The sequence below is a fragment of the Eutrigla gurnardus genome, assembly GCF_963514095.1.
Source record: "Eutrigla gurnardus genome assembly, chromosome: 24".
Lineage (NCBI taxonomy): Eukaryota > Metazoa > Chordata > Actinopteri > Perciformes > Triglidae > Eutrigla > Eutrigla gurnardus.
The window spans coordinates 2,602,714-2,625,703 of record NC_139935.1 but is presented as its reverse complement, the minus strand read 5'-3'; the positions used below and the strand labels follow the sequence as shown (position 1 = coordinate 2,625,703).

The 22,990-nt window shown below is 48.6% G+C and overlaps 3 protein-coding genes across 17 annotated transcripts in view; all 3 read right to left on the bottom strand.

The window, feature by feature from the left end:
• Positions 1-77: 77 nt before the first annotated feature.
• lrrfip1b (leucine rich repeat (in FLII) interacting protein 1b) lies at positions 78-12,028 on the bottom strand. Of its 12 annotated transcripts, XM_084004727.1 has the most exons (19): positions 11,073-12,028; positions 9,751-9,837; positions 9,117-9,134; positions 8,886-8,933; positions 8,122-8,166; positions 7,991-8,041; positions 7,324-7,401; positions 7,014-7,049; positions 6,809-6,934; positions 6,557-6,727; positions 6,381-6,473; positions 6,189-6,281; positions 5,637-5,729; positions 5,347-5,485; positions 1,698-1,747; positions 1,493-1,610; positions 1,264-1,343; positions 1,034-1,138; positions 78-931 (listed from the first exon to the last, which is right to left on the bottom strand). In XM_084004727.1, the coding sequence occupies exons 1-19, from the start codon at positions 11,160-11,162 to the stop codon at positions 821-823; spliced, it is 1,632 nt and encodes a 543-aa protein (XP_083860853.1). In that variant the 5' UTR covers positions 11,163-12,028; the 3' UTR covers positions 78-820. The 12 variants fall into 12 exon arrangements, with proteins under 12 accessions (XP_083860853.1, XP_083860850.1, XP_083860856.1 ...); XM_084004724.1 differs by lacking the exons at positions 78-931; positions 1,034-1,138; positions 1,264-1,343; positions 1,493-1,610; positions 1,698-1,747 and adding an exon at positions 2,420-4,999; XM_084004730.1 differs by lacking the exons at positions 78-931; positions 1,034-1,138; positions 1,264-1,343; ... (1 more) ...; positions 1,698-1,747; positions 5,637-5,729 and adding an exon at positions 2,420-4,999.
• Positions 12,029-12,423: 395 nt separating this feature from the next.
• Positions 12,424-19,996, bottom strand: mlpha (melanophilin a). Of its 2 annotated transcripts, XM_084004745.1 has the most exons (16): positions 19,978-19,996; positions 18,876-18,989; positions 17,353-17,574; positions 17,042-17,154; positions 16,748-16,792; positions 16,591-16,652; positions 16,429-16,518; positions 16,240-16,339; positions 15,973-16,169; positions 15,820-15,900; positions 15,515-15,733; positions 14,312-14,482; positions 13,752-13,913; positions 13,613-13,669; positions 13,140-13,185; positions 12,424-13,037 (listed from the first exon to the last, which is right to left on the bottom strand). In XM_084004745.1, exons 2-16 carry the CDS (start codon positions 18,983-18,985, stop codon positions 13,000-13,002), a joined length of 1,713 nt encoding a protein of 570 aa, XP_083860871.1. In that variant the 5' UTR covers positions 18,986-18,989; positions 19,978-19,996; the 3' UTR covers positions 12,424-12,999. The 2 variants fall into 2 exon arrangements, with proteins under 2 accessions (XP_083860871.1, XP_083860872.1); XM_084004746.1 differs by lacking the exon at positions 14,312-14,482.
• Positions 19,997-20,235: 239 nt separating this feature from the next.
• The window catches only part of LOC311010165 (protein EFR3 homolog B-like), an 8,320-nt gene continuing 5,565 nt past the window's right edge, over positions 20,236-22,990 (bottom strand). For all 3 annotated transcript variants that reach the window (XM_084004738.1, XM_084004736.1, XM_084004737.1), the window contains exons 11-22: positions 22,814-22,925; positions 22,671-22,722; positions 22,404-22,576; positions 22,206-22,281; positions 21,939-22,100; positions 21,731-21,862; positions 21,571-21,638; positions 21,344-21,477; positions 21,112-21,203; positions 20,982-21,030; positions 20,770-20,879; positions 20,236-20,662 (exon numbers count right to left, since the gene is read on the bottom strand). In XM_084004738.1, the coding sequence (XP_083860864.1) occupies positions 20,522-20,662; positions 20,770-20,879; positions 20,982-21,030; positions 21,112-21,203; positions 21,344-21,477; positions 21,571-21,638; positions 21,731-21,862; positions 21,939-22,100; positions 22,206-22,281; positions 22,404-22,576; positions 22,671-22,722; positions 22,814-22,925 (1,301 nt within the window). In that variant the 3' untranslated portion in view covers positions 20,236-20,521. The remainder of the gene's footprint in view (positions 20,663-20,769; positions 20,880-20,981; positions 21,031-21,111; positions 21,204-21,343; positions 21,478-21,570; positions 21,639-21,730; positions 21,863-21,938; positions 22,101-22,205; positions 22,282-22,403; positions 22,577-22,670; positions 22,723-22,813; positions 22,926-22,990) is intronic.

Sequence of the window (22,990 nt, the reverse complement as noted above, 5' to 3'; positions counted from 1 at the left end):
CAAAGACCTTCATCATAGCTGCTAAACGCAGTTAGCATCGTCAGGTGAGGGAACGTCGGAATCAAACAGGACAGCCGTGAGAGTTGCATGAGTTTAATATTCTCCAACACCTGATCAATAAACCCCACTGATCGAAGGATATATTGATCCCCAGCATCCCGATCAATAGGACAGTAGACACATTCAGACACTAAAGTGTTATTGCAAAACATTAGTCACATGATATCATTTTTAAATATGTGACGTGGAGCTTCCCGATTCATCTCACCTGCTATATACACATGTGGCCACGCCACCTTGGGTAACCTGAACGCCTCATGAATACCTGGTGGGCGGGGCCTATCATATGAAAGTTTTCCCGCTTAACCAAAGCTTGAACAGGAAATGACAGAAAAACCAAAGAACACCAAAATAAAGTCAAACAACACGGCCGCTGCCGGTCTGATCTGGGAGGGGGCGATCCGATCCGGTCTGATCTAGGACTGGTCCAATCCAGTCAGATGATCAGGGAGGGCCGGGTGGGTGGAGCTTACCACATCAGAATGAGGTGGAGGTTAGGAAGAACTAATCCGGTTCTATGTGGACCCTCTGACCACGTGGTCACATCTCTCCAAAGCGTTTAAACTCCGCCCACCAAGAGTCACTGAGTCCACATGACCGTTGATTGATTGTTCACGCGTCACACTTTCTCTGCTTAAGATTTAGTGTTCAGGTTGACTCCGCCCATCCGGCGCCGCATGCAGGAGGCAAACAAGCGCCGATTGTCTGTCGTGTGATGTAGGCGGGGTCACCGCGGTGGCAGGGCGGGGTCACCGCGGCGTCACTGCTGTGCCAGCAGGGCGTTCCTGTTGGCCTTCATCTTGTCCAGACGCTTGGACAGGTGGTTGTTACTCACCTCCAGCTCGTTGATCCGGTCCAGAGCCGAACGCAGCTGCAGGACAGACGGATCATATATAAATATAAATATATATATATAAAAGAAAATAAATGTCTTCATAAATAACTAAACCAGGGAACAACAGAAATGAAAGACCTCTCTCTGAAGTTTTCTCTTCTCCACCTTCAGCTCGTCTTCGATGTTTTCTGCGTTTTCTGACGCCGACTTGTACCGAGTCACCTGTCCTTCCAGCCGGATCACCTGATCCATGAAAACGGCAGGAACAAGAAGAAGAAGAAGAAGAAGAAGAAGAAGAAGAAGAAGAAGAAGACTTCACCGTTGAGCAGCTTTTATTCTGAAAGGCTGTGAAACACGTCAACACCTACATTCTGTTCCAGAGTGGTCACTTCCTGTTCCGACTTCACCAGCTTGAACTTGAGATCGCTGATTTGTCTGTTTGCTTCTCCTGAAGGAAGAAAACAAATCAAGGAAGATGATGAAGAAGATGAAGGAAACCACAAAGAATAAAACTAAGATGACAAATGTGAGGGAGGAAGATGACTAAAACAAATCTATATTTATCTATAAATATGAAGAAGAAGAGCGAGTACTCACTCTGTAGGTCCAGAAGATTAGAGTCCGTCCCGTTCTCCAGACCGTCCCCCTTTGGATCCTGGACTCCGTCCGTCCCGTCCTTGTGTGTCTGATCCAGTTGAGACTTCAGCAGCCTCACCTGCACACGAGCACAAAAACATCGTGACTCACACACGACGTTGACGTGGTCGATCACGGTTGAATAAATCGTATTTATATGCTTCACCTGATCCCATAAACTCTCTCTTTCTTCTATTAGTTTCTTCAGACGCAGCTCTGAAAGAGGAAATGACATCACGTTACCCGGAAGTAAAGCGGAACATCAGAGATAAGACAGATAATATTCTGGTTTAATGTTCTTCATAGAACCAACACCAGCAAGAAAGATGTGATTCTGTAACCAACTGGAAACATACCGGGCTGAGAATAGTACCCTGAGGAACCCCAAGTAATTATTAGTGCTGTCAACGTTGATCAATTAAAGTACTTTATGGTGCATGAAGTTTGATTTGAAGCTTACCTGCCCCCTAGTGGTATACATAAAATCACTTAATGATGTACACAATTACACACAAATAGATAAAAAGGAATTGTTATTGATATTAGTCACGTCTTCGTAATTACTGAGCACCAACATTTTCCACCAGTCAATTTTGGATTAAATTATTAACATGAACATAATTCCAATTATTTCCATTATATATAAATTAAAACAGAAATGAAATTACAAATCACAATGGAAAATCTATCTTTCAAGATACACAAAAATATTCATAAATTAGGTAATAAATACTGTTTCTTACCCGCAAGTGTTGAGATTTGAATGGCAAGATGTGGATATAGACTGCTAAATATATCATACAATAATACAACTATACAGGAACCTAGGGAAGCCGTCAAATTATTTAATGCTATATGGACATCACATAAAAAACAGCCAGAAAAATCAGTGAGACTTCTGCTTTATTATTGTGGATCACACACATCATAGAACACAGAAAAGGTTCTTACACAAATTGTGCATTTATGGCCTCATAGTTTAATAAACTTCTTAAATAACAATCCGCGGATGTGACAGCGATACTCCTCACATCTAGTTAATCTTGCAGTCAGTGTTGGGCTCATCTTTCAGGCTGTTCCCCGAACCGAATCCTTTCCTTCCACCCCGGTGTTTCCTGCTGCTCGCCAACGGAACAACTGTTCCCTCTTCAACGACAACCTCTGTCACTGGTTGTCGTTGCCTTGCCGGTTACTGTGCATCCTCCTCGTCGACCTCCTCGCAGCTGTCCACGTCTCCAACGGACAGATCCTCCTGATCGTCAGCCTCTGATCCGGTGGACTCGTCGACGCGTTGATCCTCAACAATCGTCCCTTCTTGTAGATTCAAGAACAGCAGTTCTGGAACGGCCATCGCCTTGATTTCATCTGCAGTTATTTCTATAAGCCTTCTGACCTTTGAACTTTGAGAGTTTGTTGATAATGCTCGATGCCTTTTGAGGTGAGTCTCAAAAACGTCTCCAGCAGGACCAGGTTTGGTTCTTGCAGGTTCAGAAAAGTAAAATTCAACAAAAACAAATTCCTCAGACCAGCTCGTCACCGTTGGATCGCTCTGACTTTGCTTTGCTCCTTCTACTTCAACAGAATTCCCCCTTGGCATTTCTTCTTGAGAGGACTGAGTGACTTCCACCTTAAAATTGAACATGCCAGGCCCTGTTGCTTGTTGGTTGTCACTTGCTGGAGGATCCTGAATGTCTTCACAAATTGTCATCGAGTCCACATAGACATCAGAAGAGTGAGGATGTACCTCCAGTGAGGCAACTTCCAGCATCCCTGAGACTGAACAGCCTTTTATTACTGTTGAAGGTCCGGCAGTCGTCTGTTCCACACCTTCAGGATCTTCAGTTATTTTACTTCCTTCTGGTAGGTCCTTCAAAGGCAGTTCAGGGTGTTCAATACCCATCGTTTGGCCTGTTGGTACTCGGGCACATGTATCGCGTGGATCAGACACATTTTCTGCAACCTTCTTTAGAGTCGTCTTGAAATCTGAAATCCACTGATTGAGAGACTCTGTGACCTCTGGAAAGATGCTGGACATTTCATCGGCAAAACCCTGACTTTCGACAAACCCTCTCAGTATGCTTTGAATGATCTTTTCCAAACAACTCCATTCCTTCCACTGATCCGCTGGGATGAACGTATTTGATGGCTTTGGTGTTTCTCTCTGGTCGTTCCATTCACAGGGATTGTCTTGAGTCTTTTCCAGAATCTGAACTGGTTTCCCTTCATAGATGCACCAGGTTTCACGTTTCTCAGGTGTACCCAACCTACTCCCAACGATTGCCTCCTCTTCTGGTAGAAATGCATCAAGCTCTAATGGTTCGAGTTTGGTTTCCAAGCTTCGACCTTCAGGTACACCAGAGCAACTTAAATCACCGTCATCCTTGAAGGCTTCGTCTTCATTTCGGGTACTTCCCAAATCCTCTAAAAGGGTCTGCTGTTGTTGTGGGAGACTATGAGAGGCCTTACCCATCAATGCAACCGTCTCGTTTTCTCCCAAATCTGTGGGAACTTTTGCATCTTGGTCTTCAAAACGTCGTCCATCATACTCATCACCATCGATCTCAGCAAACTTGTCGACAAATTCATTTTCTTTCAAACTGTTCACTGACTCCGGAGTACTAAGCTCATATACTTGATAAGCGTTTGCACCCAAAGCGGGAGTATTCGGTCCTACTCCCCCTTCTGAACAGCCAACACCCCTGCATGCGTTTCCGTCTTTAACTTGATTCTGACTGATATGATCAACAGCAGACCAACACTTTTGAGCAACATCCCTGTCAGAAGACGACGTCTCATTTGCCGTCCCATCAATAACAAGTTGTTTCTGCTTATCTGGAGTTGGAGAGTTCAGTTGGCCGGCAGTCGTGACACTCAACAACATTGCCTTGTTGTCGAGGATGATGTCTTTTGCGGGTTGAGGTGGAACAAGTCTTGATTTGTGGACTTTTTCGGTTGATTCTCTGCAAACAGATGAAACCAAATCTACACATCTTGCCCCACTTTCAGATTGAGTTTCTCCCATATTAGTCAGTATGCTGCAGATTTGGTCATCAAAGGAGCGCTCCAGTTCAGTCACAAGGACATTCCAGGGCGGCGCTTCAGATTCACCGTGAGATGTGGTTCTTCCTTCAAACGCTGGATCTTCAACAAGCAATCGGGCAACAGCAGATTTCGACCCACACTTCTGAGCAGCATGTTTCATCCGTTTACTAATTCCTTCATTTCGTAAGGATTTTCCTTCCTGTCCGATGTGAAAAGTCCTGGTGGGATTCTTTCCACTTCCCTCGTTTCTGCCTGGAAGTCTTCCTTTTCTGTCTCTGGTCTGTTTATCAAACACCTTCACTCGTGTTAAAACGTCGGTTCGGTTGTTGGTGTAAATGGCGTTTCGCGACTGGGAGCGTTTGTTAATCTTTACGTCGTCCTGTGGGAGTTGGACGGCCTCCGGCGGCGACGGCACTCGAACTTCCCCTGAAAGATCATGAAGAAGAAATTGGAGGGCGGAGTACAGTTGACGGGTTAAAGAAGGAAAGAGAATTTAAGTGTACAGATGTTGGGAATTAGCCCGAACCGACTCGACGAGAGATGAATCAACAGAAGAATTACAGGAGAGTTCTGGTTTCAGTCTTCGGGTCGACCAGCCAACCTGAACGAGATGCTTAGTTTGATCGAAGTCATCAAACGTTCTCATCGTAAAATGAAAACGCTTCAGGCGGCATGCATTTGTTAAAAGGCACATTTAAGCATTTTAGTCAGAAACACACTTTTAAAGTCGTCATGCCAATTGAAAAGTGCAACACTATTTCCTTTGTTCTTACCCAGCATGCCCTCTCTGCCACCGTGCGACGGCTCCAGAGCCAACTGGGAGGCAGATTCTGCGCTGACATCATCCTCGGCCCCGCCCCCTCCCGTCTCCCCATTGGTGGAGACCTCAGGAGAGACGACGACGCCGTGTTTCTGTTCGGGAGGAAATCACAGAGTCATTCATCGACCTACAACCTCCCTGTCACTCCAACGATCACAGTTCCTCGGCAGTCTCATTGGTGTTTGGTGACATCACACAGCTGGAGGCAGTGATGTCACAGCCAGCTGTCCCTCCTCTGAGTACCTTCAGTAAATCTCTCAGCAGGACGACGTCCTCTCTGAGCCGGTCGCGTTCGGTCCGAACCAGCTCGGAGATCTCCCTCTGCCTCTCTAACGCCTGAGAGAGGCAGAGGTGGAGGAGGAAGAAGAGGAAGAGGAGGAAGAAGAGGAGGAGGAGGAGGAAGAGGAAGAAGAGGAGAAGGAAGAAGAAGAAGAGGAGGATGAAGAAGAAATAGAGGAGGAGGAGGATGGAGAAGAGGAAGAGGAGGGAAACAAAGTCAGTGATGGTTAAAAAATGGTGGTTAAAAACTTCAGAAATATTAGTTCATGTTAAACAGGAAGTAAAACAGGAAGTAAAACAGGAAGTTGCAGACAGAAGGAGACAACAGGATTGGAGGACCCCACTGGGCATTTCTTCTTAACGGGTTCAGAGTCCAACCACGGAGGCAGACCGGCACTCTCAGAGGGTCGATTGGTCCACCATCATGTCACCCCCACTCCCCCGGTCCACTACCCTGGTCCACCCCCACCCCCCTGGTCCACCTCCCTGGTCCACCCCCCTGGTCTGGTGTCTCACCGCCATTTTCTTCTCCTTCCACTGCAGATCCTCCTGCAGGTCAGAAACCTGCTGACAATAGCTGCTGCCCTTCACCCGGAGGTCAGACACCTCCTGGAGGAGGAGGAGGAGGAACGGTCAGTGTTTGCTTGTGTCAGTTAAATTTGACTCATACTGATGTTTCCTTCAGCCGTATTGATCAGAGGGACTGACCGTCAGCAGCTCCTCGGTGCGCTTCAGACTCTCCTCCATCGCTGTGAACTTGAACTGAAGAACCCTGTGAGCCTGACGCTCGCGCTCAAACTCCTAAAAGACACACAGACAGCAGAGTCAGGACCCGGGTCCAGCTCCCCATGGAGGCCTGGTCTGGTTCCTGCCGTTCTCCTGACCTTGGTCCGCTCGTCACAGTGTCGCCGGGACTCCCACAGCAGCTCCTCCATCTGGCCCAGCTCCTCCTTCAGCGCCTCCGCCTGGTACATGAGAGCCGACTTCTCGTTGTGGAGCTGAGCGTTGGAGACCATCGCCCTCCGGTACTTGTCCTCCGAGTCGGCCAGGGAGTCCTGAACGCACCGCCGTCATCATTAATATGTATATATATAAGAATTATTCTAGAATATCTACGGTACTGCGGGAGGGCGTACCTTCATGTCTCTGATCGACGCCTCCGTCTCCACAGAGAACGACGTGTCACAGCTTCCTCTGCGAGACGAGGCTCCGCCCAGAGAGGCGAGGGTGGCGGCGGAGAGCGTGGAGGCGGTCCTCGAGCCCTGAGGAAGACCATCATCGTCTTCATCATCATCATCATCATCCCTCGTTCATTTAAACAATAAAAAGAAGCTGACTTACTTTATCCACAAAGTCTCTGTCGGGTCTCTCCTCCACCTGAACACACACACACACACACACACACACACACACACACACACACACACACACACACACACACACACGTTACCACGGATACACTCTGGGCTCACAGCTTATTGATTAGTCGTACGTTGATAAAACAGTGTCCATGCGAGAGAGAGAGGAGCAGAAGAGAGGGGAGAGACAGTCAGTCAGACAGACAGACAGACAGACAGACAGACAGACAGACAGACAGACAGACAGACAGACAGACAGACAGACAGACAGACAGACAGAGACCAGAGCTCACCACTGGGCTCGCACGAGCTGAACTGGCTCTGGAGGAGGCTCGAGAGCTGGAGCCAAAAAGACCACTGTAGTCTGAAGGCTGGAGGGGAGGAAAGAAGGAAGGAAAGAAGGAAGGAAGGAAGGAAGGAAGGAAGGAAGGAAGGAAGGAAGGAAGGAAGAGAGAAGTGTTAGTTATGATTAAAGCAATTAATGATCGATTTATATTCTCAGTGTGCAACTTCGTCATGGGAAGAGGGAGGGAGGGAGGGAAGGAGGGAGGAGAGGGGGAGAAGAGAGGAGGAAGGGAGGGAGGAAGAAGGATGCTGGGAGGAGGAGGATGAAGGAAGTAGTTCTCATTGGCCCGTCTAAATGTGGCCGGCCAATCAGAGCCGTTGTTTCTGTTGACCGAGCTTCTTAATTATAAACAGCCAATAAAAATAAAAGGTTTGTGACTTCTAGATCCACGATGCACCGCGCACTTCCTCACAGGCCTCAGTCCGTTTCTATGGTAACCCCTTAGCATAGCAAGATTTTCACAATAAGAGCAGCGTTTTTTTGTCTTGTGTTTGTGTCAGAAAAAAGGAAAGTTAAGTTAAGCTGACGGCAGGATCACGTGACCCTGCAGCTGGGATTGGTTATTGATCAGGCCCCGCCCCTGATCACCAGGAAGGCGTGTCGCCGAGACTCACCCGGAGGCTTCCGCGACTCCCCACTGACATCCGCTCTTCATCGTCCGACATCTGCAGACACAAACGCCGCAGGTGAGCAAGCCGCGAGGAGGCAGCGCGACTAAAGAGACAGCAGAAGAAGAGATACAGACCGACGCGTGTCTCCGTGAGTGGCGGGAGTACCGCTCACTGTCCTCCTAGTGGCCACGGAGGGAAAGACAAGCACATCACTATTATCACTATCCCTGCTGCCTGACAGACACGACCCGGGGAGCAAACACTAGAGCAGGGGAGCCTGACAGACAAGCCGAGGGGCAAAAAGGACCAGCCTTTGTTTGGGCTTCAAAATATAAAAAAATGATATAAAATTAAAAAAATAAATAGATATAATAACAATGAGGAATTGTACACATTTGACTTTAAAAAAAAAATTATATCCAATTAATTATTTAATTTAAAGGATAAAATTTGAAGAATATATATTTAATAATAATAAAAAAAAAAAACTTAAATATACATAAAATAAGGGCGAGTCAATCAAGGAGTCAAGTCAACGTGCAGGAAGCAGGAAACAGGAAGCAGGAAACAGTATCATGGTGCCTGGGTAAAGGGGCTGAACTGTGAGTCATAATCTGTCAGACGTGGATTAAAGAGGCCGATAATCCGTGTGGGAGTCCGTCTGAGCGCGTGCAGAACAACAACAACAACACACCGCAGCAGCATCCTGCCGACATGCACGGCCACCGATACATGAAAACCTCCTCACTGGGTCTGGACCGGTCTGAACCGGTTCACCAGAGACATCGGTGTGGAGGTTTACATGAGCCCCAAAGGAGTCCTGTTTATCTGGACCACAATACTTTGTGAGGAGGAGGAGGAGGAGGAGGAGGAGGAGGAGGAGGAAGAAGATTCCTACCATCCACTGTTCAATGTGACCCCACTTATTATCCAGACCATAATACCTCTGGAAGAACAAAGATGAAGAGGAGGAGGGAGAGGAAGAAGGAAGAGAGCAGGAAGGAGAGGAGGAAGGAGAGGAGGAAGGAGTAGGAGAAAATGTTAGAGGAGATTAAACATGTTTGTGGTAGTTTTCAGATTTTCAAGAGGAAATGTCGTATTTAAGGTGGAACGGAGGAGTTAGTTGTACCTTGTGGCTGTGAGACAGCTGCAGCAGGAGGAAGGAGACCAAAGAGGAGAGACAGACAGGAGGAGAGTTAGTGAAAGGTTCACCCTTAAAGCCACAGTACAGTCAGAGTAGCAGCAAAGCGACGTCCTAAACTAATCTGTACTGTCCCTTTAACAACATCTGGGTCACATGACTCGGTCATATGACTCATCACCTTTTCGCTGTATTGGACTATCTATCGTATTCTTAATAATATTCCTCTATTTGATTTTATTATCAACACAAAGACACGTTATAAATTTCACTACTTTATTTTGAATGATGATGTCACTGATCAATTATACATCATCATCATCATTAGAATTATTATAATAACACTCAATTAGAAGCTTTAAATCTGGACTCACCAGTGAAACACATCCAGCATCAGCGACCGACTGTCTGTCTGACTGCTGATTAAAAGGACCTTTGACCTCACTGTTACCTCACCGTCTGACCTCTGACCCCCAGACAGGGCTCTGAAGCCCTCAGCATCACGTGACCTTTCATGTACCAATAACGGTTTAGTCTGAAGGAGCTTCCAGCTCCCTCTGGACCAATCAGCTGACAGGACGCCATATGGATTAAGTGCTTTTCAGAATAAAAGCCTCCTGACCTCTTTCTGCTGCCTCTCCAGCTCCTTCATCCGGATCTCCCGGGCCTCGGCTCTCGCCGCGCGCTTCGCCGCCAGCCGCGCCTCTGCCTGAAACAGGGATGCACACATCATTATTGTCTGTCTGTCTGTCTGTCTGTCTGTCTGCCTGCCTGCCTGTCTGTTGGAGGAATGTGGACTGTCCAGCTGTCACTCCCTCCGTCACCGTGACAACACCACACCTGGGCCCACCCTGTGTACCTGGATGAACAGGTCGGCTCAGCTGTGTGGCATCCAGACGACGGAGATGTGTGTGTGTGTGTGTGTGTGTCATGTTGACGTGCAGATTAATGTTTGAGCTGTTACAGAGGATTAAAGAATGGAGGTCACACACACACACACACACACACACACACACACACACACACACACACACACACACACACACACACACACACACACACACACACACACACACACAGCTCTCCTTAGTAGATCACTGCTGTGTCACTCACACCGGACTCCATTCAGAAATCACCCTATTTAAGAGTCTCCCCACTGTGTGTGTGTGTGTGTGTGTGTGTGTGTGTGTGTGTGTGTGTGTGTGTGTGTGTGTGGCCAACTGAATGTGAACACACCTGTTTGTGTGTCTGCTCAGCTGTGTGACAATAACAGGATCAGTAAAGTCTGCTGCTGTTTGATTGAACGCTGATGTAAACATTGAAAACATTTCCGGCAAGTCCTTCACAATAAAAGCACTCGAATATTTGTCATAGAATGGAGTGTCACAGTATCACAACCACAGAAGAGGAGGAGGAAGAGGAGCGACTCATTCATCAGTCGGAGCGTCACATTCCAGCGGCAGTAAGTAGGACGACGAGAACATAAAGAAGCTTTTGTCACACTGATGACCTGCTAAACTCTGATCATCATCATCACCATCATCATCATCACAGAAATACTTCCATAAACGTATTATCTCAGTAACCAAACAGGAAGTCAATCGAAATAATCACAATTTAAAAATTCTACTGTTGATACACAACAACTATACAAAGAAAAAAGGAATAAAAACTCCGGGTTTTTAGAACCACTGTTAATAAGACAAAACTAAATAATGACAGTGAAATTCTTTGTTAGTTTTATTTTATTGATTAATTTATTCTCTACTTTTGGTGATGTTTCTGTTATTTAATTGTTTTTGTTGTATAGTCTTTATTCATTAACATTTATATGTTATCATTTAAGTTCATTAATTGTGTTATTTCTCCAAAAACATGAATTAAAGTGTAAAAAAATAAATAATGATCTGATCAGGAACACAATTAATCGATTAGCCGCCTCACCTCTCGTGCGATCTGATTGAGAGCATCGTCCTCGGCCGTCAGCTTCTCCCGGTTCGGGATCCTCTTCCTGCCCGGTCCCTGAGTCCCCATCCTTCGTGCCAGAGGGTTTTACCTGGAGCCGAGTGATCCACGAAGGTCTCCACGGGTCCGAAACATGCGGGCCGGAGCTCGGAACAAGAAACAAGCACCGAACGAGCCTGTTTGAGAGTCAACGCCGTGTTTTTATGGCGCTACTCGGCGAGGTCAGTGCGTCTCTCCCTGCCCGGATCTCAGCTCCCCATCACCCAGGAGATTGTTATCAGGGGGCCGAATTATCCACCAGGGACCACTGTAGTCCAGCAGATCCGAATCGACGGTCAGGGAACGAGCAAAATACGAAATAAAGTTGTTAAGAGTTAAAAAACGCTGTTTTCCTGGTGCAGTTCGGCGGTCACCTTCTCTCGGTTCGGGATCCTTACGTCTCCATCGGTTGGACGGTTATTAACGGGGCCAAACGACCCACAAGGGTCCCCTTTAGTACGGCACGAACCGGCTCGGCGTGCAGACGCTGGTCACGTCATTTAAAAAGGTGTTCCGGCTTGGACGCCTAGGTTTCCCGCGGCGCTTCCCGGCGGTCACAGGACGGTCCGCGGCGGCTGTGGGCCGAGCTGCTGCCGCCGCCGTTCACCCCCCGCTGGTTTAAGCTAGCTGAACGTTAGCCGGCTTCCAACCGGAAACGCGCAGAAGGAAAAAAAAAAAAAAAAACACGTTAAAAACAACAACAGTAGTTGCCGCCGCGGTTTGCGTGTTTTCCACCGGTCACCGTCGGTCAAAGCGGCCGGTCAACTCGTTAATCCGCCGCTGACGGTCGTTTGAAGCTCGCGAGCAGAGAACCGGGTGGTGGTGCGAGGTGAACCCGGTAGACGCTGACAGGTGAGCCGGTACTGGCCCACAAAAACGCATCCCGACGCGACAGTCCGCAGTGTGACAAGAGACAAGACTCTTATTGTGGTGGGGTGGACGGATATAAAAACAGGAAGTCGCTGTTCAAAATAAAAGACTGCGATTATTTTCTGAAACTTCTCGGGTTTTTTTGTTCCTTAATATTTTATTTTTGAATAAATACAGTATAAGATATGTAAAAGGATAAAAACGTCATCACACATCAGAGTTTATTGATCAGAAAGCCAAACGCTGATACACAACAGATCAACAGATTTTTCCTTTTATCGGCAATCAATAACACAAACATTTTCATCCAATAAACAATATTTCTAAAACATCGAATGATGCCGATCAATAATATCCAGTTTACAATCACAAGTCAATCAAACAACACACCAATAGGAGGAGAATATGTTCCTATTTCTCCTGAAATCTACATGTTTATTGATCATATCAGAAGTGATCAGAAATGCTGCAAACAAAAACAAAAAAAATCATAATGAAACTTTGATTAATTATTTCAGTATTTTAAATAAAAGACCTGGATATAAAATCCAAGAAAATGTACATTTCAAAGATTTATGTGGATTGTTTTTTTTTTTTTTTAGATGTTGGAAGGATTCGGTTTTAATTGTGGACGTAATTATTCTTTAAAGTAACATCTGTTACTCTTTTCAGTAATTATTCTGTAACAGTTTTTAGAATTTCTTTTAAATTAATACATATTATGCGACTAAATATCATGATGATAATAAAGTTCAAATGAAGAAACTTGTATTCACACTCACATATTTGATTTTATCAGCGTTTTTAAACATTTAAAGGTTTTCTTTTGTGACTTCTTTAACGTGGCGTCGCGTGAGTTCGACTTGTGAGAGGATTTAAGAGAGAACTAGTTTAAGAACAACAATCAGAGACTCAGAAACTTTGCTCTTCATCACGCGAAGAAGAGTTTGGTCGAATCTGCTGAGCGAGCAGAAAGAAGTCCGGCTGGTTTTCAGGTTCAGAACAAGTTGGATTTCCACTGAGCTCCGTTGCTTTCTGTCCAACAACAACAACAACAAGAAAATCAGGTCAATTATTTGTTTAATAACGTTGCAATAAACCCAAATGATCAATCAACCATCATGGAATCGTTCTTACTGGAGAAGTCTTGCGGTGCTTTTTTCCTCTGATGAGATCCAGAAATCTTTTTATTTAAAGGAAACATCAATAAAAAGAAATCAGATCAGAAACTTTCATTACTTTTAGAATTCTAAAAAAAAAAAATGTAATCATTTCAAGACAAAATTGTCTCCTAATTAAACAAATTAAACCTGTTGTCATTAAACAAATAACCCCGATGCACAGGATGGGGCGGGGTCTACCACACCAGGTGGGACCCCAGGTGCAGGAGCACTCGGGGCTGTGACCCCCAAACTGGCTCCAGCAGAGTCCGGGGTCCACATCCCGGATCTCTGTCCATTGAGGACCCCAGCAGACCTTCTCCAATGAGCCTGGTGTCTTTGGACTGTGGGAGGAACCCGGAGAGAACATGCACACAGGAGGAACCCGGACTGGACTGCGTGGACCCCCAGACTATCTATGAATATGTTAAATATGAGCAATAAACAAACCTTCTTCTTTGTTCCTGCAGCGTTCAGAGCGGCGATCTTACTCTCGATATCCGACACCTTGGGAGGAAAACACACGACCATCAAGCAGAGTCACGCGACCACACCCTCGGCCCTCAGACCCTCGCCGCTGCAGCCTCACCTCACTCTCGGCGCTCTGGACCCTGGCGGCGGTCAGCGCCACCACGTCCTCCAGCTCCGACAGCTCAGAGTCCGTCGTCCCCCCGAAGCGAGTCTTGGCGCTCTGTTCGAGTCGCCGCAGCTTGGTCTCCAGCTCGTACGACTGCCCGGCGGCCATGTACACCTGCACAGGTGGACGAGGAAAAGACACGCGTGTCACCAGGGGCGGCGCCGACACACCTGCATACCTGAGCAGAACCAGAACAGGGCTGAGAGGACCTGCCCAACAGACCGGCTCGCTCCCGTGCACACACTTATGGGGCATCATTAACAAATTCTGAATCTCAGAGCTGAACCTGGTTCCCGGTCTGGTCCCAGACCTGGAACCAGACCGGGACCGGCGCCGCCCAGTCTGTCGTGCAGGTGCTCAGCAGCAGCAGCAGTCAGAGACACGTGAAGCCAGTCCAGACATTTCCATCATGCTTCAGACGAGGCGGGGGGGTTGGGCTAAAGGTCAACCTGGACACAAAAGGGAGGTTGGGGGGGGGAGAACGAGGCGTGCAGTTCATGATTGAAGCTTACATTTTCCTCAAGTTCCCTGAAAGCATCATCTGCTTGCTTAACGTCAGTCCCTACTAAGTGGGATCTGTCGACCGGCTCTGACAGGCCGTACTCGACCATTGCGTTTTCTGTGGCATTAATGGTTCTCAGGACCTCAGTGGTGAGGTCACAGAGGGCGGCGGCGGTGGATCTCTGAAAGCCATGTAGAGGGACAGATGTTAGCAGCTGGAAAACATCACCTGCACCCGCAGCAGCAGCTACCGGCCGGACGGACCCCCCCATTCATGATGCGTTCAGGGACGTCCCTTCGAGTCTTTCTACTCCACGACTGCAACGCTACTTCGTCTCTCACATACGACGACGTTTGGAGGGAAACACGCCGTCTCCATGACGACGGTCACAGTTTCAGGTACGCGGTCAACGCCGGCTCGAACGGTACAACCGGGAAAGGACGATACGCTTTTGTTCCGATTCAATCTGATCATGATAATTCGGTGCCGATTGGATTTGTATTGCGATCGATCGATTGGTTGAATAATAGATGTAAAGAGCGATTTATCGTGAGTCACATTTCTCAAAAAAACGACCGCCAGTCTGTCTTACCCCCCCCCCCGTATCAGTCAACGGTCACGTAAGTTGTGTTTGACTTCTGGTTTTGGCGTGGGGTCATGACCCCTCAGGAACACTTCCTGGGTGAAAGTCTTTGACTCCCGACATCGATCGGAAACATATCAGTAAGAAAAAACACGTGAGATTTACGAGGCAGGTCGGTCCTCTTGGCGTTTGGGTGTTTTGGCGAGCATCCCTGGTTGGAACACCACTGAAGAAGACGTGAACTGCCGGCGGGTAGCTGCTGCCCGTCACATTTCCACAACCTTCTGTACGCTTGTTAACCGACGCAGGAAGCAGCCCGTTAGTGAGGAGGCAGCCGTGCAGTCAGAGTCTGGATTCTATTAAACACATGTATGATTCAGACGTTAATCTATATCCAACTCAATCAGATATCTGAGGTTTTCCTGAGGATTAAACAACATTTGGGTGCCAGCTGAGCCATGCTGAGGAAACATTCACCACAAACATCCTGAAGGGTCCGCCTTGTTCCGGCGAGATCAGAACAGAAGACCCTTTCCTTGCCTCTACAGATACATGCCACACTGAAGTGGTTTCTGAACCCTCCAGATTTGCTGTAAAGCCCACCCTGAGTGGTCCGGCCCACCCTCCTACCTTCTGAGCCTCGGTGGGCATCTCGTCGCTGGATGAGCTCAGTTCTTTGTCCTTCATGGAGTCCCGAGTGACCACCGGGCTACCCTTGACGCCGCCCAGACCTTTACCCACGGAGGAGGACTTCTTCTTGGCCTCGTCGTCTGACGACTGGCCCTTATCGCTCAGGTTCCCCGCCAGCTCGCTCAGCTTCCTCCTCAGCTTCTCCTCCTCGTTGGGAGTCTGCAGGAATCCACGGACAGAAAATTAATGATATGTGAAAGTGAGACGGCCTTTTGCTGGGGTTGTTTCCCTGAAAGGGGCGTGACCTCGTCAGCAGGCGTCATCTTCTCCTCCAGGCGGTTCAGCAGACTCTCGATGGCGAACATGCGTTTGTTCAGCTCGTTCATCTGTCAAACAAGAGACAACCGTCATCGGGCGAGCCAGGCTTGGGTTTCTGTGCGATGGTCGTCGGTCCTTACAGGAGGGGCTTGGCCCAGGTTCTCCTGGGACGAGGCTTTGCTGTTCCTGCGGCGGTGGGGGGGCGGCTGCTGGTAGCCGGGGGGGTACCGCGGGTACTCGTCCTCGTCAGAGGTGTCCACGTACTGCTGTCGGGCCACCGAGGAGCTGATCTTCGACAGGGAGCGGGCTCGGACCATCCTGCTGTCGCCGTGGTCGTCTGACAACAGACAGGGAGATGCATGTGTGTTTGTACACAGTGTGTGTAGTGTGTGTACTTGTACACCTACCAGGCCTCATGGCGTAGCGGTCCAGGCTCTTCCTGCGGTTGGCCCGTTGGAGGTGCAGGTCGTAGTCCACGTCGTTCCTGTAGCCTCGGTCCTCCATCAGCTGCCCCACAAAACATGAGACTTAACATGAGTAAGACGAAACGCTCTACTTCTGGTTCTGACGGAGCGTCGACCGAAGGAACGCCGCACCTGAACAGACGGTCGCCGCGAGTAAGGGAAGTACTCCTCGGGGTCGAAGTCCAGCGGATGAACCGACAGCAGACGTTTGCTCTTCCTCATCTGCAAGAGAAGAGAGTTTTAAATGGTTCCCATGGCGATCCCCAACCCCAACGTTCCCATGCCGGCGTTTACCACTTTGTAGCGCTGGACCTCGGTCTCCACGTAATCGTCTTCCTCGGCGCCGTTGTACGCGTCTGTGGGTACAAGTACGACACTTTTACACATCTACAGTCTTTGAATGGACTCTGGTTGTGTTAACGAGATATGTGTGGGTGTGACGCGGACTCACGGCTGCGGACGTCCGGCATGCTCCGAGTGTCGTCGTCACGACCACCTGAACACAAACACCGGTCAGTCAACCAATCGTGTTCCAGGGTTTGGACCGAGATAAGCATCACAACTCGATGGTATAGAGTATGACCCGTTTCTAACGGACTCGTGTGACTACTTTGTAAGAAACGAGTCAGCTGCTGTTGAACCGGCTCTGTGTGACTGATCTCAGATCAGCAAACATCAGCTGCTGGTCTGATGACCACATGTGACTCTGGTGATAAAGTGTGGACTCGAAGGAAGTCACACTCACCGTCGCCGTTCAGCCTCTTGTACAGTGACCTCATCACCTTGGCGCTGCCGAAGCGCTTGAAGCGATTTCTCACGTTGTCATGGTACCAACCCACGGTCCCGATCTTCAGCACCCTGCAGGAGTACACCGCAAATACTTCATTACTCTGCAAAAACTTCATTACTACGGCTTTTTGCTCCCAATGTACTAAAGTGAATCACAACTATTAGCAAAGGGGATTCATCCCATTCAGACACATCGTCGTCCTCGGAGACGGTGATGTCGAGTAGGAGTACAAGTATAAAGTACCATGAATGGGGTGGTAGTCTCACCTGGTCATGCGGCAGTTGTCACACACCCAGCCGTGCTCCTTCTTGTTGTAGCGGCTGCAGGACTTGCAGGTGTACATGTGGCAGTCCAGGCACTGACGCTTGCTGTTGACCAGGAACTTGAAGGGCTGCAGGCAGCGGATACAGTGCGAATCGGACAGATGACTCTCGGAGCCCAGCAGCTCTCGCTTCGTGTCCTCCTTCTCAATCTTCGTCTTCAGCTCGCTGCAAGAACCGCAGAGGAAGGGTTAGGGCAGAGCGGAACCGCCTGGACCGGTCCACATGCTACCAGAACCACAGTACATGTATAACAAGAACTTCTACCAGAACCACAGTGCATGTACGACCAGAACTCCCACCAGAACCACAGTACATGTACGACCAGAACTCCTCCCAAAAACCACAGTACATGTACGACCAGAACTTCTACCAGAACCACAGTACACGTACAACCAGAACTCCTCCCAAAAACCACAGTACATGTACGACCAGAACTCCTCCCAGAACCACAGTACACGTACAACCAGAACTCCTCCCAAAAACCACAGTACATGTACGACCAGAACTTCTACCAGAACCACAGTACACGTACAACCAGAACTCCTCCCAAAAACCACAGTACATGTACGACCAGAACTTCTACCAGAACCACAGTACATGTACGAGCCATAAAACTCTGAATCAGATCAGTTTAAAGTGTTCCAGCCGAGTTTTAATGTTCTTCCGTGTAAATTGAATTTCCACACTGAAAATCTGATTATGGGCTCAGAGGATCCATTTAGTCCGACTGAAGCTGCATTTGTTCCTGATCATATCATTATTGATCGCCAGTATGATCGGCTGCTGCTCACACTGGGCCTGACCCCCCCCACCCCACAGTTTTCACGTCCAGTATTCAGCACACAGAGAAGTCTGTTCCTGCCCCCTCCCTTGGACGGTCTCTGAGTCGGCCCCTGGGGCTGATGGGAGTTGCAGTCTTGTCTGTGGGACACAGAGTGTCTTTGTGAGCTTCCTGTTGTCTCCTGCAGACTCTCGCCCGCGTGACCGAGTCGTGATCGGCCGCCGCAACAACGAGACCTTTCACGCCCACATTCCTCACTTCACATGGACGCAGACCACATTTTTATACGTACGCTAAAACCAGTTTACGCAGTTTTTACGTTGTGCAGCTCGTCATGACCGTGAAACCGCCGCGGTCCCGGCGAGCAAGAACACAAGGGAAGTGGAAAACATTATGGTTGGGATTAAAATAATAATGCAAGTCTGGAAGAAAACCACTTTCTGGAACTCTGGGCTTCTGGTTACAAGTGTGGTGATTGTTTGACCCTTTGACCCCGTTAGCGGTGACCCTCACATGTTTGATGAATGCATTTACATCGCCGCCATACAAATGACGTTACACGCAGCAGCAACAAAGGCGTTCTTATTGCACAAACATGAATGAAAAAGTGTTGAGTCATTCATACGCTAATAGTTGACATGAAGGTGAAAAAGAAAGAAGGAAATAGCAGTGGATGTGCTCATACCCCAGCCGCTCCTCCTCTGTCTTTCGGAGGTTGAAGTCTCGTTGAATCACCTCCCAGACATGTTTGGCCTCTTCGTCTGACAGACGCGACAGATCCAGTTTACGCTCCATCACACTGAAACAGGACAATGTTGTCAGCAAACAGCAGCACGTCTGGTAATGTGCAATCATAGTCGTGTTATTTGGTCATGGAGTTCCTCAGAGTTCCGTTGTCGGTCCTCTGTAGTTTCATTTTAAAAAGTGGCTCAATGACGGTGTCATATTACCAAATGGAGAAACAGTTCAATATTTTGATGTTAAAACTGGGAAAAAGTAGCAGAAGTTTTCTGAGGACATAATACGAGCTCATGATAGGGATCTGAGTTTTCATTTCACCACAGTGCGAGATGTCACCAAATCCCACCAACCGCCCCTTTAAAGAGACCTAGATTGAGAAGTCGTGACGTAATGAAGGACCTACGATGTCAGTCAACAACTCAAACTGTGAGCTGGATGGAAAACGACGACCTGCTTCTTCTCTTATTCAAAGCTGCGTTCGGTTCATTCTCCACGTCGGCGTTTCTTTCAGAACAAAAACGGCCTTTTGGATTCTGTTGAAATGTGTTGACAGTTGTGCAGCATCATTGCTGTCAAATCAAATGGTGAGACTGTTGCCGGTTGCTCGTCTGCTTCTTAAGTTGCGATGTGTCACCACGCCCTGCTGATGATCTCACATTCACAAGTTACACAATACACAAGTGAAGATTTCACTGTGAACTAAACTTGAAATCTGCAGCAGCAAACAGCTGATTGAAGCCTTCAAAACAACGTCAGCGATGCTCAAATCTGGATTGTTGTCTCTCAACTCAAACATTGATGTGTTTTCTTCATTTTCAATATTTTTTAACTTCACTCGAGCAGCAGAAACAGACTCCAATGTTTCACATTCATGTTCTGCTCATTGACTTTCTAATTGAAGTTTTGAAGTGTTGTTCAATTTGACTAATGGACAAATAAATAAAGTGAAATGCATCAAATTAAATATACAACAGCAGACAAACGTGTGTTTCTACACACTAAGCCGAGTTTCCTGGGAAGCGAATGTGATTAGAGAGAGGACTCACCGTGTGTTGCTGCGTTCAGGCCGATGAACTGATGAACTGATGAAGCTCTCCGAGTTTAAAATGAGAGAATCAGCTGATCACATGACGGCCGTCCTCATGACAACACCACCACACTGATACACACAGTGAGAACACGGTGCTGCAGGCAAAGCCACAACTCACAGAGGCAAAAACACATCCATCCAAATATTTATTCAACTTCATCACTATTTCATAACATTCACACAGGAAACGTGATTTCATGGAGAAAACAGGATCGTGTAAATAAAATGTACTTTGAAAAAGTCACAGTATTCGGGGCAAAGAAGTAATAATTTTAGTTAATAAGTCACATGACAACAGTAACAGCTGCTGTGATGAGAAAGGCTGCCCCCTGCTGGACTGGAGGACCACCTGGGAGTACACTGTATAAACACTGTGAAAGCTGGTACAACACAGCGTCTTTATTGTTTGGGCTTCTTTGACGTTCCTACATTTGAAACGGGATTCTTCCACCAAGAACAAATGACGTGGCTCGGAGAGGGGAGGCAGGAAGCAGCGAGGGCTAATAGACACACAGGTCAGGGAACTTCATCTCGTAGAGCGGCGTGGAGCGCGGCGGCGGCGGCGAGAGTCCAGACGGAGACGGTGGAGGGCGGATGATGGACTCAAAGACCTGATCCAGTCTGGACCGGAGCAGAGAGGTCTGCAGGGACACAACATAGGGGGCTTACTGAGGCCCGGATTCATCCACACAACCGCACGGAAGGACGACCGGGAAACAATCAAACCCCGAGGTCAGAGGTCACTCACCCTGGTGCCACAGCGAGCAGCGAGCTCCTCAAACGGGGCCGTCTGGAACTTCTCCGCCAGATGCATCCTCCTCCTGCGCTCCTCCTCCTCTTCCTCACCTCCTCCGTCCTCTACAGACACAGACCAGCACCTTCACCAGCGGCTTTCACTTCCTGGATCCACTGATCCAGAATCAATCAATCAATCAATCAATCAATCAATCAATCGCTTACCGATGGCGTTCTTCAGTGTCTCAAAGGTGATCTGCTCTGTCTGAGGTTTCTACACGGGAGACAGGTACATCAGAGAAATAGACGGGTGCATCAGACAGACAGACAGACAGACAGACAGACAGACAGGTACCTGGTCTGCATGAGGACCGGTCTGAGGGTCCATGTCGATCTGCAGAGAGACGACATCTCCGATACTCTTCCTCCTAGACAGACGCTCCTCATCTAAGACACACAATATATACAATACTGTCTGAATACTGCTAGTACAGGTAGTACTAGTAGTACAACCAACTAATACACAGACTTTAACACGGGATGTTTGGACGAATGAATGTCATGTGTGTGTGTGTGTGTGTGTGTACCTGTTATCTGAGGTGTGTATGGCGTGGTGAAGCGTTCGGCGAGGACGCCGTAGCTGCTTCCTGTCAGAGCCTCGCAGATCTTTGATTCGACGAACAGAAACGCTTCGTCGACCTTCAGCTCACCTTGTGGTACTCTAACACACACACACACACACACACACACACACACACACACACTGACTGACATGTTGTGAAGAACAGGAAGCACGAGAACATGTGACACTCACCTGTGTGTGTCACAGAAGACGTGTTCAGGTAGCAGGTGTGTGGCGCCGCTCTGACGCCGCTCGATCACCTGCACACACACACACACACACACACACACACCGCCTTTCCGTCAGTGGGGGTGTGAACGCAGTACTTGCACTGGCAGCGTGGTATTAGTACCTGTGCTACGTGCTGGTGGAGAGCTGGCGGCGGGCCGAGCTGGGCCAACAGGTGGAGGAAGGCGGCGCAGACGGCGTGGACGCCACAGCGGTTTAACGCCGTCAGACACTCGTGATTGGACAGCGCCAGCTCCTGAACCGGCCAATCACAGGAGAGAGTGATCAATCGAGAGCAATGAAAATTATTCTTATTGTAGCTCCAGAAGTACCTGCAGAGAGAGGACCAGCCGGAGCAGGTCCACCAGAACCTCCTCACTGGTCAGCTCCAGACTGACCACGGCCAACAGGGTGAAGAGGGCCAGGTAGTGGCCCCGCCCACTGCTCTCCTCCTTACAGGTGAGGTAGACGTGGCGGTAGAGGCGCTGAGCGTGCTGCACACACACATTAAACTGCTTACGCCACTTAACGAGGACGCGGGCAAGAACGTCGTACGAACTTGGAACTCTCTAAATACGTGTGGGGGGCATCGTCCTCACCTTCCTCGTGAAGAGGTTGTCCTGCCGAGAGCACCGGTCCTCCTTCAGCACCAACGCCGAGACATCCAACGTCACGCTGGAAACACAGCTTTTACTGCTCAGTACAAAGAACTTAAAGGACGTACCGGCGCAGTAACACCTGACGGCCACACGGGGCCACCGCTTCACTCCAGCAGGCCACTCAGACGGGTGACATACCTTGCGGCGACGAGCCTGACGGCGTTGTGGCGCCGGTCGATGAGCGAGGTGAGGATGGAGAGGACCAGCAGACGGATCTCGGGATCCTCCATCAGCGTGAAGGACAGCAGAGGCTCCAGGAAAGACGAGGGCAACGCCGTCAACAGGTTGCTGCTTTCATAGCGCTCCGACACCTGACGCAGTGAGGAGATAGACGGTTTGGTCCTAAATACTGGTTTCATAAGGACTTTGGTAGGTGGGTAGATATACTGGCTTCACTGAATTCACCTGAAGGAGAGACTTCAACAGCATCACCTGGATCATCCTGCTGCCCTCCAACCTGAGACGGACACACACACACATGTGACCACCTTCACACCTCCTGATTGGTACTTTATCAAATCGCTTCAAACGTGCAACGTTGGTCGTACCCAGTGTTGGGGGACCCCAGGGCAGGGTAGATACCAGGAACGGGGATCCTCCCCATGATGAACAGCATGACCTCTGACCTCTGGTAGACGGGAAGCGTGTTGGCGAAGGATCCTGGACAGAAAAACACGGCAAATGAAGCGCCCACCGTGGAACTGCGTCTTAACAACGGTGAAGAC

Bases quoted from the DNA above. Each gene is read 5' to 3' on its own strand.
- lrrfip1b (XM_084004724.1), bottom strand. From the start codon at position 11,162: ATGGGGACTCAGGGACCGGGCAGGAAGAGGATCCCGAACCGGGAGAAG. The intron at 9,838-11,072 runs GTGAGGCGGCTA...TCCCTGTTTCAG, and splicing joins TCAATCAGATCGCACGAGAG to GCAGAGGCGCGGCTGGCGGC. The intron at 5,730-6,188 runs GTGAGACACCAG...TGCCTCTCTCAG, and splicing joins GGAAGGAGAAGAAAATGGCG to GCGTTAGAGAGGCAGAGGGA.
- mlpha (XM_084004745.1), bottom strand. From the start codon at position 18,985: ATGGAGCGTAAACTGGATCTGTCGCGTCTGTCAGACGAAGAGGCCAAA. The intron at 16,519-16,590 runs GTAAACGCCGGC...CTTCTCTTGCAG, and splicing joins AGGTCCAGCGCTACAAAGTG to ATGAGGAAGAGCAAACGTCT. The intron at 15,901-15,972 runs GTAAGGACCGAC...CTTGTTTGACAG, and splicing joins ACCTGGGCCAAGCCCCTCCT to ATGAACGAGCTGAACAAACG.